Source organism: Pholis gunnellus (assembly GCF_910591455.1).
Source record: "Pholis gunnellus genome assembly, chromosome: 18".
NCBI classification, from domain to species: Eukaryota; Metazoa; Chordata; class Actinopteri; order Perciformes; family Pholidae; genus Pholis; species Pholis gunnellus.
Genome location: NC_136545.1, coordinates 9,297,838 through 9,316,296, shown reverse-complemented (window position 1 = coordinate 9,316,296; position 18,459 = coordinate 9,297,838). Strand labels below are relative to the sequence as shown.

The window sequence follows — 18,459 nt, the reverse complement described above, 5'->3', positions numbered from 1 at the left end:
TCTCCTCTCAAACGGGTCTTGGAGGAATAGTGCTCGTGCTCGCCTTGCCTGTAAATACTAGTCCTTAGGGCGATACAAATTTCACCCCAAGCTGAATGTATTTGAGGACGCTGATTGGCTAAATTGTAGGTCATACATTCATATCTTTAATCAGCAATTGGCTAAACTGCTTTACAGACTCGCCTCATGTGCGCGACTTTTCCAGCGCCCCACCGCAGCTGAGACATGCAGACAGGCGGAGACGACGTGCACGAAAAGCATATTTTGCGCAGATATCATATTTTACACATATTACTGGGTGCATTCCATACTTCAAAAACACAAATATTGATAATTTATTATTATTTTATATTTTTTGTGGCTCAAGGGGGGCGGGCGCCCTATCGCCCTCTATTGGCCAGCGGCCGCTGGTACGTTGTCTTTTGCAGAAGACATGAGCTACACACAAGAATGCATGATGAGTAGCACACAGAGAGGAAAAAATTCATGTCATAAAAAAATTCACCTGCTTAATGACACTTTTGTTTTAGTCAGGGTAATCGGTTTGCAGAAGCAGGTTGCTGGCAGACTGCTAATTAACAGAAGCAATCTGCTGCCTATCAAAGCAAAAACAACACTTTCAGACCTCCACTTATTTGTCTCACCGAGACTCTGCCCTCTCATGACTCCTAATGGGCGGCGGAACCATCAATCACACAGCAGGGGTGAACTGGTCCGCTAAATGTGGTGCTTAATATTCCACTATTCAGCATCATCATACACATTAGGAGATGGCCTTGGCAGACCTAGATTTAGGGTCCTGCAGAGAACAATGCACCGGGAGATGGGGAAAGGGAATTAGCAAAGGCAATTACTCAGCTACGGATTTCTCTGATAAGGTTCATTTTTCTAAAGACGATTACATAGCTCTGCAATCTTCTGCAGCACCGACATTCACTTTTCACCCCATGGGCTGACCTAACAAGTCTACATCTTCTCAAGGGATTAGCGTGCTTTTGAAAAAAGCAGCTAAGAACAACAATTTATGAATCCGATAGCTTTGTGGGAGCAGAGCGGAGCCGGGCAGGAACTAAACGTCTGTCGCCTTAAAGGCAGAACGACACGTAGAAGCAGTGATACTGACATCAGCTATGACTTAGAAACAAGTTGATGATGCTGGGGGAGGATGCTGTGAGATGGCAGCAAGGTGAGGCTGGCAGAGTGTGACTTGTAGAAATTAAGAGTTGTTTAATTAACTTTTTCCCCCTACGCCTCAGTGCGCCAGTCTGGCACCCTCAGAGTGGGAGAGAAGGCAATCCCAACGGTTTAACAAAGCATCATAATCCAGAGGTGAGCTGAACACTCCAGCACCACAGAAGACAAGAGAAGGCCTGAGGCTCTGTTTTGGGGGGGGGCTGATTAAAGAGTTTTGAGGGGATTCATCACAATGGAAGAAATAGGCATCCATAAAAATAGCAACGTCCAACCAGGTATGACGATTCACAGAATTTCTCCCACATCGACGGACACTGTATTCGACAAACACAATGGGTACCATCATCCTTCAGTCTCCCTGTGTTATCCATGGCTGGCAAAATCAACATAATGTTTAAAAATGTGCACTTAGAATATTATTCATATATATACACTTATAATTAGAACCTTAAAATATTAAAAGGCAATAACTTTGCTGTTAAACTGTTTTTAGGTTAAGTTTTAGCAATTTTTCTGGATTGTTCTGCAACTACAAATGTCTTAAATACATATTTACTATCTCGTAGTAGTTTTATAACCTGCGAATAACTATAATAAGTCTTTTGGAAAACACCATGATTGAGGCAGAGAAATAAATTAGTCACTAGACGAGGTCACACCTCTGACCGCTCCCTCGTTCACTGCCCTGCTCCCATTAACCAAACCTACATCTATGCAGCTGTTCCTACGCCCCCCCAACCAACCACACACTCAGCCTGCACAGCATCCTCTGCTTGTCCTGCCACTGCTGCGGCCTGGTGGGAGGTCTAATTGGAGCAGATTGAGCTGCTGTCCTGTAACATATGGCTCACAGCCCTGACAGCAGAAAACAAAGGAGGGTCCTGGCCCCATCAAAGGCTCACCAGATGGGATGGACATACACAAACAAAGACACACACACACACACACACACACACACACACACACACACACACACACACACACACACACACACACACACACACACACACACACACACACACACACACACACACACACACACACACACACACACACGAAGCTCCACCTTACGGTTGAGGTTGAATTTAAAACACAAGGTCAAAATGCACCATGGGGCTGTGGATCTTCCTACCGACTTTTCTTATGGACGATAACTAAACGGAATAAAAATATGTCAAATTGGAATTTGGTTACTCTATTAAACAAATTGGTAAACCAATTTCAGACTCCAGTTCTTTGCGATAAAGATTTTAAATTCACACAATATTTGTTGTTGTGGCTACCACATTGTTACTAATAAAGAAAACAAAGTCAGCTTGTCTGATCCCAATTCCCCTTGTTAAATAGACAATTCATTTTGGCTCAGCTATGTTGAAGTAACTACGTGATATTAAACAGAGAATAAGACACCAGGCATGCATTTATTTCAACCCCTCAAATTCAGTTAGGAAAACCACGATGCCATTTCAAATTCATCTTTCAGGTCTGTGGTATTAGACGAGCGACTGAACCCTTTACTTTCACACAATATCAGCACATTTTTTGCAACAGAGTTGAACTTTTTGTCCTGCTTATTGTCCGTGACAAGCGAGTAACTGTCTGCACACTAATTGACTACGTGAAGTGCTGATCAGAGCAGAGGACAAAATGCAACAGAGCATCACAGCAGAACTGTGACAGTCAATTAGAACAAACACACAATTTACAACTAGCTAATTATCAAATAATCAATAAAAATCAAAATACTGCAATACTGCAAGACTGTTCCAATGGCCCACAGATGTCAACTTTTTCTAGAATGCAGCAACATCAAATAAAGTACTTATATTGACTGATTCCAGCAACTCGGCTGGGTGCGGAAGAAGATCGGGTTCCTTACTCGCTTCGACAAAAAGATTCCAGGCTTTTCACTTTTGGGTGAGGTTCCCGTTTAATTAGAATAATCGGTTAACAGATGACGACATAATATGATATCTGACTTATCTTCCTGGTCTCCCTCTGGTGTGTCTTGCTTGCGGTAAAAACCGTGTGATCTCCCCGTCACCCATGCATCATTACCTAGTCTGTTGCACCTGTACCCCGTATATCAATTACCTGCCACACTAATACACACTGCCACCTGTGGTCAACCTGAGATAGGCTCCTAATATAAACCGATATAATACACAGACATAACTAATGGCTCCTACAGTGCTGGTGCATGAAATGTAACTGAGCGCTGTTTATCACAGTGTATTGCACAAGTTAATGTACACATATCACTGAAAGTCGTACAGTGAGTGTATAGGCCTACCGCCATTGCGTCGGCGTAGCAAAATCACTCATATGGCAAGTGCAGCTGCTTCAGAAGTTACTGTTTTCTTACAGATTTGGCTCCGTTTTGCTTCCAGCTTTGGAAGAGGTATTAACGTCAGGTTTTGTCATGAATTCATCTTTCATCCAAGAATTACTCTCTTTGGGATGCATGTCTGAGGGTGAGGTGATTATGAGGTGCATTTAGAAATAGGTATTAGCTGCAAAGTCGTGCAATTCTGCTTCTACTGGAAGGATAAAAAGGATCCACTTGGAAACAGAGGAGGAATAATGTTGGCGAACCCAACATATCACAAATGTTTGGCACCCCTTCATTTCTTGGCTGCAGGGACTTTTTAGCAGATGATGGTATATACAGCAAGGCAGTAACAATTACTCTTCGCCTGGTTAGGCACTAATTGCAATTTTATATAAACAAAAGGTAAAATACCACCATCAACTACCCGCAAACAGAAGATATTGTCACAAAAATCTATGTAAATTTAATTTTTTCCCCTGCCATTGAGTTGACATACTTCTTACATCACAAAAAAAACACCTACGTCGTAAAAGTTCAGGTTTCTTGTGGCCAAATTCCCTCTTACCAACCACAAAACCAACCAGTATACAACCGAGTGCACCATCATACGTCTTTGAGGAAAGACTGTGCCTCATGTTCCCCTTTACTCACTGAACCCCACGGTGTCTCCTCTTAACCTGGTCCCCTATAAGTGAGAGGTGATAATAACGTATTTTTGTGGGGCTTTACTGTAAGATAATCAATAACCTAAAATTCTAACAACCCTCTTGCTCATTTGTTTAGCGTATCAGCCTATGCGTGTCACTTTAAAATGACATAAACCATATGCCAATATCCATTTCAGCTTGTTGCTAAATTAACTCACTCAGGATTGCACCCTCAGGACACAATCCTTGGCTTTATCGCCCATCCTATAACGCAGCCTGATAGAATTGTGCGCCACAATGCTGCAGGTTATTTCTTCTTTTTTTTTCCTTGTATTGATGGACCAACTTATATTGCCGTGGCTTCTGCTCACAGCCCAATCCCCTTTTGGATATACCACAAACAAAATGTGTTGGCATGTGTTCACACACTTATCTTTTGAACTTTCCTTATCACATAATCTATAATCTTCTTGAGTGTCACAACTACATTCTGAAGCCTTTGTCGCATTGTAATTGAATAACAATTGAATGGTCAAAAGGGTTTAGATTTGTTAGTAAAGTACTAGAGCATCATCCAACGGCATCTTCACCGGCAAGTGGACCTTGAGTTGGATTGTTGTGTCATACTCGTACAAACCTTCAGTCTTGGACTTGTGAAACTTGTGATAGACTTTTGTTTTCAAATATTTTCTCACATCATTTCTACCCCTCTTACTGTCATGTTTCTCTCTCTCTCTCTCTCTCTCTCTCCTCTGCTGACCATCCATATGTCAGAAAGAAGGGATGAATGGAGGTACTGAGCAGAGGAGAGAGGAAGGACATTTTAAATTCAGTCATCCAGATGAAAGGAAGACTAAAGAAAGCAAGTCAGAGAAAAGGAGAGTTAATGATTCATGTTGTCATTCGTGTGACCGCACTGAGACAGCCTCTGCCTGACGATGCATTCAGCGCGACTAGATCACTCCATCCGCTCATTTCATCCGGATGAGTGAACTTATACTGCTCCCCTGCCCTTTCCTGCTTTCCAACTCCCTCCCTTCTTTAAAAAAAAAAGAAAAGAAAAAAGCAGAGGACAGTGGGGAGCAATGAGGAAGATGCTGAGTGACAAGACCGCCAAGGTTTAGAGAATGTGACGATTAGGTCACATTTTGGAAAAAAGCTCCTGCTGTGCCACCAATAATTTCATTAACCACCAGTGAACACACACACACACACACACACACACACACACACACACACACACACACACACACACACACACACACACACACACACACACACACACACACACACACACACACACACACACGAGTCTGGAATTCACAATTATTCATCAAATAACAAGGACACAGACATTTCTGCAGAGAGGACGCGAGTGAATGATGACTGCAGAAAACACAGTTCTGGTGCAGTGAGTGAGTGAATGTATGAAAGAGTGAATGTGTGGAGGTAACTTTCTAAAGCCAAAACTCCAAAGCACTGTGTTGTCTTTTCCAGAGCCGTCAAGGAATAATGGATATTTCCAATATAAGCTGGTCTATTTTTGATTGGCAGAGCTGATTGAATTCCGTTTAGAGCCGCTGTCATTCTGTCCTCATTTCAAACTCGCAGATCTCCCTCAGCGGGCAATCACGCTCTTTCAAAACTGTTTGATGAAAGTAATTTGGCCAGATCATTCAGGATAACGTTGCATAAAGCAATCTATTAGCCCACACAGCTCAAAGCACAAACACTGCATAAATATGTTTCACTGGAATCGGCTAAAGACAGACTGTGTGTCAATGAGTAAAAACAGACTCAATAATAACACAATACAACAGATAATAATGATCCTGGCTCTGATTAATAAGCTTTAGACATTTTGCAATAACCAGCAAGTGGCAAATGAACCTGTCAATTGTAACGCACAACAAGAGTTCAATTCTGAATGAAAGGTAGTTGTAAAACGAGCAAATGAGTTGAAATGTAGCTAAAAGTAATGGATAAATGTTTGAAGCATTTAGCTTAAATGTTGTCAATACGAAATTCAGCGCAGTGATCAGTGGTAACTGTTATGAGCGCAGTGCAGAGCACCAGCGATTAGATTAGCTAGTAGGACAATAAATAAAGATTCACATGAACTAACGTGTACACAGGTATCTATGTAAACAAAAGCAAAGAGAAGCTCTGATTACACACAAACCACGACACTAGCCTATATATTTAGATACAAATAGTTGTTTGCTGCTGTATTAATGATCTGAATATCATATTGAGAAGCTTCAAAAATATTGGAGAAATTGTTCAATTATCTATTATGGATAAACAGTTGAAAAAGTTAAATAAAAGTAAAAAAACAACAATGTTGAAATAGTCCCAGTCCCCTTCAACTCATATGCATTATATAATAAAACAAATAAAGTCTCTTTTCGATGTAAACAGCTAAATAATAGAGTCCAATTAATTCTGTGCTGCAGGCATCAAATGGATATTACACATTTGCACAAACATATAGGCACTGGTTTAATATAGCAGATTGCAACCTTCATCACCTGGAGATCTGAAGGTCCAGGCCTCGTCGTCATCGAAGTGCGTATCCCCAGCTGTGAACCTCTCTCCGGGGAAAAATGCGTGCGCCACCGTGCCCCCTGGCCCGTCAAAGGGATATCCGTCGTCGTGGTCGGCCTTCGTGAAGTCAATCTGAATGTCTGCGTCGCTGCCGGCCACTTCATGGAAGTTCAGCGGCGCGATGTCACTCCAGACCTTCAGGGCGTAGTACATCAGGGCTCGGACAGTGTCCCTGCCCAGTACGGCCGAATCCTTAGGGAAGGTCCTCACTCTGAGAGAAGAAAAGGGGGGGAGACAGTGTTACATAAGGGAAGAAGAGACAAGATGGGGTGAGGAAGAGGACAGGGAGGACACGGGGGTGTTGAGATGACAAGAATGGAGAGGAGAGAAGATGGTGGCTCATGAAGGAAGGAGGACGGGTGACTTGACAAAATAACAAAGTAAAAGTGGAGCCAAGAGGAGAGAGCTGGGCAAAGTGAGAGGATAAAAGGTGATGATGGACAAGAAACAAGAGGGGAAGAAAAAGAAACTTTAAGGAGGAAAGGGTGAGGGAGTAAAAATCCATGGCAGGAGACAGGAGAATAAGATGTCAAGTGTAAGGGTGACACATCAGAGATGAACATGAAGTTGGGGAAGGGACACAAAAGGAAAATGTGTAAGAAAGGAGGGAGCTGAGCACAGGAGAAAGAAAGAAGTGGAAAAGGGAAGCAGGTTGCAGCAGTAGAGACTGGCAGGAGAAGAGCAGGATGGAGAGATAGCTCTGAATTGTAGAAAAAGGTCAACTAGGCAATGTTTGCCACTGGGACAGAACTGCACAGAAACAAAAAAAATGATGTTTGCATAGAGTGATTCCATTGTTTTTTTGTATTTCATGGTTAGGTGCTCCCTCTGCTCACACATACTGATAATAAATAGGGAATACAATGTGCATTGAAATAGATTCTGGCTAGATTTCTCTTTTCCTTCCTTATTTCATTTTCTTCCTCTTATCACGCTAAGTATCTCTCAAGTTAATCTGTCATTGTGTCAGGGACAATAGAAACGGGACACGAATAAACAGAAAATCATCCACAAGTTTGTTTACCCTTTCTCCCTCTAAACCTCCAATCCTACTCCATCATTCCCTGTCTTCGCTCTCCTCCAGTCTTTGCCTCACCCTACTCCCCTGCCCTCAACGTTTTTCTCCCCACAAAAGCCCTCTGTGTAAATACAAGAAGCGATTTGGCCACTGCAGGCTGCTCTAGGACATTTAATCAAGGCTCTTGGCCTTGAGAGAGTGCCGACTCATCTTGCCTCTACCTGAGAAATTGCTAAGTTTTGTATTGATGGAGCATTACTTTTAATTCGAAAATCAAAATCTAACAAGAGAGAGTCACAACATTGAAACATTTGCATCACCGATTGCGGTGATTCATTAAAAAAACTAAAAACACTGATGGTAATTTATCGTACAGAAAATACGTTTAACATTTCGTAGGTGTTCGAGGTTATTCTGGGAGCACATCGTGCTCGGGTGCACTTTTGGACAGCTTGATTTTATCAACAATCTTGACCTGTTTTTCAAGTGTCATGTCGTGTCTTGCATCAAATGAGGCAAAACTGTCCTTCAATGCAAAAAAAAAAAAAAGAGAGAGCAGAAAGATGAATATTGATTCACATATTGATTGTTATAGACAGACCTGAGAAATAGTTTAATACTACAAGGTAAGGTGTCTCACACATATCGACTGAATTCCACAAGCATAAACAGAAGATATTCGTCTCTGAAAGTGTGAAACGAAAACACACCGACAAGACTGAAGCAAATTGGTGAAAGACAACCTCGGAGTACATCAATTCCTGCATGTAGCTGCACCAAAACAAAAACCAAACCACCCGCATGTCTCATTGATGCTGCAATATGCATGGAAGAGGTAAGAAAATTGTCAATTTAGGTGAAATGGTGAATACAGGTATGTTCAGGTAGCAACAAGGACTGTAAACTCTGAAGGTGAGTGCACTTTCCAGTATCTGTAGATAAACCGGCTCATACATTAATTGTCTTTAACTCAAGGGATACGCAGATTTTATGGTTGCTTGAAATTTTAATCCATTCTCGAGCACACATTTGTTATCTTGATTCTGATGGTAGAAAATTAAACCTTTTAAACTCATATTAACATGATCAACTGGTTCCTACTAAGCATGAGATCCGAATATTTCTATATCACACACTTTATGATTTTATCTCTAAACTGTCAACAGAACAGTCCAACTTAGTCCAGTGGTTCTCAGACTGAGGCGGCAGAGAGCCAGTGCAGTGGGGGACCACTATGAGGCTGGTTCATTAAGGAACAATGACCACAAAACGAGTGCTCTGACGCTAGAAAGGCTACTAAGATGTTGTGAATGTATTTCCACTGAATGCATGATCAATCTAGATTGTTTTAGTGTGAGTTGCCTACTTTTGGAGATATCTTGCTAGCTCAATGGTGCTAGGTGAGCTAGCAGCATCGAGTGTAGACGCACGCTTCCCTCTGCACGGTGATTCGGTTGGCGGATGTAGTTCGGTAAAAAGTAACATAGTTCCTACATGAAACTGCTCACAATTCTGGTCCGTGGATTATCTTCAGTAACCTCCTCATGATTTCTGGAAAATGACATTGATGTGGATTTTTTTAAAGTATATATTTGTTGGCGCTTTGAGCACAATAAGCTGAGTGCCGAATAATCCCATGATATTTAAGAGAAAGCGGACATCTCTACGACCGATACCTCTCAACGCACCATAGAATGGTAAATGGCACTACAGGTAAGAGGAATAATATGTATTTTTGATTTTGGGGTGAACTGTCCCTTTTAACATTTCATTACATTGAGTCATTCACAGGAAACAATACATGAGAAAATTAACACAAACAAGCAGCCAGGTGACATGCTGCACACCTCAGAATCCAACACCTCTGTTTTCAGGAACTCTGCTGTTGTGTGGAAAACGACTCACACTGTGCAGAACAACATCAGATCAGTGGTTCCGTAAAAAAAAGAAAAATCAAGCTGCACCCGCTATGGAACTTGTCATACTCAAGACTGTGCCAATCATAGTAAATATGTGGGTCACAAATAGGTTTCAGAGACAGAAGTTCTGTCACTACAAACAATCTTGTTTCACAAAAAGCCCTCCGTCATTCCCATTCCTTCTTTTATTGAAGTTGGCAACTTGAAAGCTGAGTTCCTGTCAAACAGATCATTTGTTTGACACTAGTTCCAATTCATGCACAAATCCTTCATGATTAAGGACTTTCTTTCTGGAGGACTGGCGAATCATTCCTCTGACTGAAGCTTCTCTCCCACCGTTTTCTTTTTTGCTCATTTACCAGCCTCGGATCTCTGGTCATGGTGTAGGTACAGCAGCGGTTCATAGTATACTTTCAAAGGCTCATTTATCTTTTTTGGATTCTTTATCTTAACCGATTAAAACTCTTTGTTCTGGCATTCTCAAAACAACATTAAACAAATATTAGATTAAAAAAAAACACTGATGTCTACTCGCCATTTCAAGCATTTCCCAGTTTGTGATTCAGGCTCATTGAATCTGTTCATGACTATATCTGAAAACCAAAGAGTCTGAAGTGCTCTTAGCTTGGTGAAATAGGAGGACATCACTGGGACTGGCTCTACATACTTGTCCCCACTCTGACAGCTCATCACGGGGGTTTGAAAGTAAACGCTTACAATCCAAAAACAACCCACTTACGTATAAGCAGTAGTTCAAGTTGAGGCTGAATGGCTTGAGTGTACGTCAATGTGTGTCAGACAGAAAACAGAGTGCAATGCTGCTGCAAGTTTGTGAGTGCTTCTAAACGTGCGTGTGCATGAGAGACTCAACATAGGTGAGCAATAAACAATTCTAAGATTAGGGTGTTAGTCTTCTTTTCATTAATTTCACTTGGTGACACCATTATAAGTCAGAAGAACACACTGTGCATGTCCAATTTGCGGAGAAACAGAAGGAGAGAATAAACAGGATGACGCAGGTAAGACGAAGACAACGAGGAAGAAAAGGGAAAGATATGAGGGAGAGTGAGCAAAAGAGGGACTAAAAAGCAGACACACAGACTCTCCTTTGGCAGGAATATTTCTGACATCTCCCCGTGGCTTTATCTTCCACAGTTCTAACTTTAGTCAGAATCAGAGTTTGTTCTCCACGAGAGTGACGAGTTCCTTAAGTTTCAGCGTTTCTCCAGGCTACTACACTCGGAGGGATCAGTGATCACACAGACACATTTCCATCTCTGACAGAGTATGTGATGTCTCCTTTTCCTTCCCCGCAAAAAAAAAATGTACCTCATTACAAAAGCTCTTTACAAGTGTTACAGACGTGTACGGCAGTACAGGAGTGTGCGTATGTGAGAGAGAGAGAGAGAGAGAGAGAGAGAGAGAGAGAGAGAGAGAGAGAAACAGAGAGAGATGGCGGTTATAAATGGGTGTAAGTGGGGGAGGGCATATGAATCTGTGGTTTAAAAGAATGAAACTTCATGCAAGCTCTTTCCTCCGTAGGCAGTTATATCAAATTACAGTAGCAAATTACACATTATGATAAATAGATCATTATGCCTTCCATGATAAATGGTATTTGTAAAACATGAATGAGAAACAGCCTATTCATTTCTGCAATATAAATGGCTTCATCCCACCAAAGATCACATTCACATTCAGTGGTAGAGACCTGCCAACGAAGAATAATGCATTCTCACTGTTAAACAAATATCTTGTCTCGTATCTAAAACAATTACCTTTTATTGAGGTCCAATTTGAGTGTCTTTTGTTATCAGGGATTTATAATGCACATTGTCAACGGTAAATCAAAACATGAATTAATTTTTATCGACAACAAGGACATAGTATTTGCTTTTTAGCTCCGAGTGCTGAGGTATGACGCCTGAGAGGTGAATCCCAGGGCAGGAAACAGTCCAAAAGCACTTTCTGCTGCTTCATGCTACTTTGTTGTTGAGAGTACTTCTTTCAAATGGTCAGTGAGAGGACACTGTTTAGAAATATTCTAGTGAGTCATTGAAAGTAAAACAGGGGTGCCACGGGTCACCATTGAAAACTTTACCCTGTGGGCACACAAGAACATAAATAATGGATGATTCTGCAAAACCAACACCAGTGTTTTAAAAATACTTACTTTCTGAAATATCTGTGATTGGCTGCTATGGTTAAGGTCACAGAAAGATTGTGGTTGTGTAAAAGTAAACTGTGGTTGAGGTAAGCGTAGGGTTTGGCAACCAAAAAAACTTTGACAAAGTTTAGGGGAAGATCTCGGCTACGGTTATGAAAAAGCAAACTATAATTGCATATGTGCAAATATGCCCATCCACCATCCCAAACCTGCAATTTGATGAGATACTGGGCTGGGAAATTACTACCTTGCACTAATATGTCTATGAAACAACCCGGCACAATTGCCACGGCTGAAGGCGCTTTCCATACTCTACAATTGAGAAATGTTGATCAGCATGTTTTGTATTTACCATGAACTCAGCAGTACAGTTTGCTGACTGACGTGTTTTCCAAGTTTTTTTTTCCATTTACAAACAACCTTCCACACACACACACACACACACACACACACACAATCAACACAAATTACTGTGGTTAAAACATTATTTCAGGTAACACAAACGGCGAGAAAAGTTCCAGATTTGTGCTCTAACTTTCACTCATAGTCATGATGTTTCAGGTCACTATTCCACTAACAGAGTATGGGTTGTGGGGAACGTGCAAGAAACAGGTCTGCAAACCATCTTGCTTCCACCGCCACAGATTAGGAAAAAGTAATTTAACAGTCTTTGAAATTAGTTGGACGAGCAGAAAGCTGATTAAGGTGGACTTCACTTTCTCGACCTATTGAATTCCATGGCACGATTTCCACCGTCATTTGACAAATGAGACGGCTTACGTGTCGGGGAAATGTGTGTGTGTGCATGCAGTATGAGCTTAAGCTGATATGATAAGACACAAACGTTTCAGGCACACAAGCCCGCACACACAATCTTGGTTTGACTTTTAATTTCCACCTACTTTTTTACAGGCCTTTTCGCACGCAGAGCGATGATTCAGATGAAGAGAGGCGGAGGGGAAAGAAGAGAGGGATGGATGGATGGAGGGAGAGAACCAGATGAGGGGGAAACTCTAAGACTCTTTCGCTGTCCCCCGCCTTCAGCCTCTCTGCAGGCTCTTACCTCCTGTGGCTCTGCTGCTCCCGGGAGACATGAGCTGACATCAAAAGTGATGCTAAAATGTACCGCCGCTCGCGCACACACGCGCGCGCACACACAGTAATATTCACCTCCTGTGCTCCGCTACCCTCCGTACACATAAGCTGATTACTCTGAAAATTGAAAGCTCATATGCAGACGGTGATTCATATGCTGATATACGTTTGTAGATGCACACACTCACAAACACACTCACAAACAGGAAAATGTTTTGATGACAGAGACACAGACTCATAATGTATATTACCAAAAACTCCTCATACTTCTCTTACACACACACACACACACACATACAGACAGACACACACACACACGTTATGTCATTCAGGCTGAAGATGAAAGACATTAAATTAAAAAGGCTCTGCATGAGTCTTCCTCTCTCTCCTCAAATCTCTCTTTCCCCCTTTCTCTGTCTATCCTGACTATCACAGTCACCAACTCAGAGATGGTGATGCGAATTGTGGAGAAATATATAATGGTCTCTTAATAAGATAACACTCAACACTAGCTATAGTTATTCTTCAGGTTCCACCAAGCAATTTCACAGGTTGGTGGCCTCAAATGGCAGCAGGGAGATTAATGTTTAGGACTCCAATACCCTAGAAATATGTGCCAAGTCAATAAAACTCTTCTGGGTGGCAGAACTGCTTTGTGATACAGACACAATGATGGATTTGTGATTGGCCAATAATAGAGGCAACTCTCACATATATGAAGGAAACTCAAGGTACAAGCTTCACTGACTAAGAAGATTTCAAAATTATTGCTGAAGATAGTTCATTCAAAAAACGTCCAGCAGTGATGTGCATAGCTCTGCTTGTTCAAATTGCATGTAAACAACGATGTATTTTAGGGAATGTAATCATTTAAAATACCACAAAACATTTGAGGCAATCGATAACAGCAATTCCTGTTTCCTGTACAATTCACGCACCTGCTTCTTTCTTTGTAATTCCACGTTTTTACTAACTATTTAAAAACATTTGTATACCAAAAGCTGTCCGTGAGCGGAATCAACATATTGATGCACAGCTTCTTAAGAGTGTGTGTGCGTGAGAACAAAAGATTGCCATTGTGATGAAATATGTGTGAGATTCATTTGGGGGTGGTTATCATCGGATAGAAAACCCACTCAACAGTTAAATGTGCCTCATTGGTTCATTCAGTAAAAATACAGCAGTGATGAGATATAGATTGTGTTCATTATTAATATTAGCTATTACCAGCTTATAGAGGCATTTTTGACAAAGTCATACCACCACTTTGGACCACAATGAAATATCTCAAATATCTTTGCACAGACATTTATGGTTCCCAGATTATAATTATGTATATTTTTGTGATCCTCTTGACTTTTCCTTTTCAAAGTCAAAATTTGAGTTTGTGCAATTCTTTATTTTATGACCAAATACCTTTCCCATCAGCCTCAACTGTACTTTGTGTTTAGCACCAATTCCCAAATGCTAGCATGCTATTAACTAAGATGCCGATTACACTAAAAGTTAGCATGTTGTCATTGTAATTGTGAATATGTTAGCATGCTGATGTTAGCGATTAGCACAGTGCAGCCTCATAGAGCTGCTAGCATGGCTTTAGAGTATTGCAATCAGACCAGTAACTCAGGCATAGATTCTTATCTTACTCCTTATTAGCCACATAGCCCCAGTGTGGATATGATAGATGTCATAGATTAGCCCTTAGTGGGCGCTATTGTATAAAATCGCCAATGCAGGCCAGAATGCCAAATTATGTGGAATTCTAACTAATTCAAGTTGCTGATCTCGGTGAATACTCCACTGAAAATGTATACGCCCGTGAATTACATGGTGAATAATTAAGAAGGCATATTCAAAGTATTTCATAGGTGCCAAAGGAACAAGAGAATGAGAAAAAACGTGTGGCCATTACTGCTAGCAGCTTTATATTATTATAGTCCCAGAGCTACTTCTAGGACTATAACATAACGGTGCCATTGGATATAGCTGTTGCATTTCTTAACACTCACTAACAACTGTGAGCTATGGCTATAATTAGTACGTTGATGGACCCCTGCTGCTGAGTTATGACCATGGCTATACTTAATATTCTCATTACCGACTGCCTTGGATTTTGAATGCGTCTTTACCGTTTTTAAATAATTCTCACTGGCTTCAGAGCGCTAAGCTACACCATGCAGGCTTCACAAGACAATGGCTTTGAGCTTTAGGGTATGCTAAAACAATAATAATATAAAACGCAACAAAATCTTAACAGCATGATGCCACTGCTGATTTACATCTATGATGGATTTTTATTGTAATTAAGTGTGTGTTCATGTTCCTATACGTCGTTCGTTCTTGTGCTCACTTCAATGACTTCATTAAAAAGATGACAAGTCGAGAGAGACGGATGAGAGTTGGTGATTTTTCAATCCAGCATTTAGTCAGTAAAACCCACCCACTGTATCGGACTAAACAGATGCAGAAAGAAAAGATGCAATCTTACGCTCAATGTTTGCTGCTCATTTCCTTTCTTTCCTCTTCGTCCCAATCTTTTTTTCTCAGCTTGCTACACACCTATCTGTTTGAGTTATCAGCTGGGCTGCTAATGACTGCCAGGTTGTCTGCTGCGATGATGTGCTAAAAATATGAGATAATGAGCCAACAGTGGACTTCTACACAACTGGGATGTAACATACTTGGCTGAGTGCAGTGTGTGCTGTATGGACGTGTGTGTTGAAGGAAGAGAAAAAGATGTATGCGGTTAAATTGGGGATTAAGGGCTCAGCCCTGGCACAAAGACTTGCAGACATCATCACAAAAATAATGTACTTATATTTCTATTGCGGAAAAACACATTACTTGAATCCCAGTCCTTAAAAGCAATGGCTACTTAGCCTAACTCCTTACCTTTTTTTTTTTTTTCTCCTGACACTCACCACCTACTCTGCACATTATAAAAACACAATGATGTGAATGATGTGTGTGAACAAGCACAGGAGGGTGAAGTGCCAGCCAGCCAGACAAGACATTGTCAATTGTGCCAAGGTGAACTAAACCAGCAATCGGGCAAGTCTTTGCTTCTAAATGTTATTTAATATAATTAAACATAACGGTGCAGACCTTTGTGAGATCCGGGACTCAACTAACGTGTCACATTTTAAATGTTGAAGGACCTGAAAGTCTTGGTTTCTGTGAATACCCAAATGAAAGCCATAGTTCTTGAGTGCCTGAATATAACTATGGAGCAGTAACAGACTTTGCATGCTAACACCTGCACATAACTGCACTTTGCTCCTTCTTGCAGAGCTATATATTTATGTTTTTAATCATCAGAGCATGGGGACGCAAGCATAATTACTTTGCTGTTGCCCACTGCTAGCCACCACTCTTTTCTTGTGTGAAAGAAACCACATTTCATCCAGATCAACGTGGCATGAGCCCAGACTCATAAGAGCCATTCAGTGCTGAGGGATGGCAGAAGGACTGATGAGTAACTCAACTAAGTGACTCCTGCAATGATTGCAATCTTAATGTGAACAACATAACTAATTGATAATGTTGTAAACATGACAGTTGCCATATGACGACTCTAATTAATGTTGACTTTGTATTCAATTCATTGATCATACACTCACTTATGAATACACTTATAAAACTCCAATAACATAAATCCTAAGAGAATAATTTGGGTCTTGCATAAAAAGTACTGTTGAAACCAATCATATCAGATAATGAAAAATCGATCGTATTTTGTGTCAGCTTCTCAGTCATTGTGATCCTTCTCTATGCCGCTTCCCCCTGCTGCTATTCCGTCAAGCTGTCAGAGCTACCACAGAGCCCACACGGTCACTAACTGCACTCCCTGAATACATATCATTTTATTTTTGTAAAGACGACAATTCAACTTCAGAGAAAAGAAGACAGACGAGAACAATATATCCAGGATTCGGCAGCAAAAACAAGCTGAAAAGATAAACATAGAAGCTAAAGCCTACAGATCACAGTGTAAAAGAGAACCACAACATCACCTGCCGATCGAGACAGAAAACAATGAAATCAAGGAGCTAGGTATTTATCCACTGTTACAATCATTCAAAAGCAAAATAAGCATGGATAGACATTTGGTAAACCTTTAGTAGCTTGCGTTGTTTAAAAGTGCTCCGGGAGTTAATGATTCTCTGCTAATGTTAGCTCCACAGGTTTTCTTTACGTAGAAACGCAACGTTTAAGAAACGTATATTTCCTCCAAACCTCTCCGGGTAACGAGTCTCAATATTACTCGTGGCCCAGGCACAACATTTAACTGTGACTAGCTCGAAAATCCACAAAACCAGCCGTGGTCGGAGCAGGCCACTTTTATTCTATAATTGGAAAGACTGTGTTCAAAGGGAGCGACTTCGGGAAGGGTCAACTGCGTTGATGTCATGTTACCCTCTCTCTTTTATTCATGTCTTCATGGCTGTACAATGAAATGATTACAAATAATATGTTGATGCAATCTTTATGTGGCAGCAATATAAATAGTTAATATGTCTGATGTGGTGGATCAAAATACTAATATCTAATATGGCTGTCAGATTGCATCTGACTCATTAGATGTTTTGAGCATTATCTCAATTCTGTCAGCCCTGTTCAGCCATAAAATCTAATAAAGCAAAGATACCATGAAATATTGGATGATAAAAATAATTTTCCAAACCGAGCCGTAAGGAAATCACTGTGCAAGTGCTACAATGTCAGCTAACAAAGACAGAAACCGAAAGCACGAGCAGAGAATTACAGACACGGCCAATCTATGCGGAATATCAATGCTTTGTTTTGGCTCGGGCTCTGAAGCTGCAGCATATCGTCCACAACTGTTTCTGCACAAATCTGAGTGCTGTGAATACAAAGGTGCTTCACTGGACTATAGACAAACCTGTTTTATTTCAAGGTGGAGTTAGCTGACGGGAGCACGGTTTATGACTGGCAGCAGTACAATGAAGAGAAAGAAAGTTAAACCCCACTAGGACGGAGGCAAATGCATACACGCTTGTGTGCATGTGCATGTAAACTGGATGCATGTGTGTTGGCTCTCCTGATGTCTGAAATGATGTGCATATTCACATTCTGCACACACAAACCAGCTTATAGCAGCTTATTGTTGAATCAGCCCTGATAGCTTGTGTGAATCCCCACAGACCGACAATGTTTCATTGCCTCCCCCTCTGCTGTCTAACACTATAGGCTATGGTTTCTCAGGTGGTCATGAATCCATATTATCCTATCGTGGGACACCTACAAAAAATCCCTCTCTCTCTGTAACAGAGCCTCTGCTCGTTGGGAATCACACACTTGACTTTCTTCTTTCATCACCTGTAGGCACAAAAGGTGGCTGTAAAACGTTTGTATGATGTATCTTGCGGAAGACGGAAGCTGTTCGCAGCTTGGATTCACAGCAGGTGAAAATGAATCCAGCAGTGAAACATAGTCACATGTTCCAATCCACAGGACGC

The 18,459-nt window shown here is 41.1% G+C and overlaps 1 protein-coding gene across 1 annotated transcript in view; it reads right to left on the bottom strand.

Annotated features, from left to right (window-relative positions):
* Nucleotides 1-18,459, bottom strand: part of LOC306710806 (matrix metalloproteinase-17-like) — a gene marked incomplete at both ends in the record, with an annotated part of 58,934 nt that overhangs the window by 16,759 nt on the left and 23,716 nt on the right. The window contains one exon of the mRNA XM_079179502.1: nt 6,705-6,991. Within this exon, the coding sequence (XP_079035628.1) occupies nt 6,705-6,991 (287 nt within the window). The remainder of the gene's footprint in view (nt 1-6,704; nt 6,992-18,459) is intronic.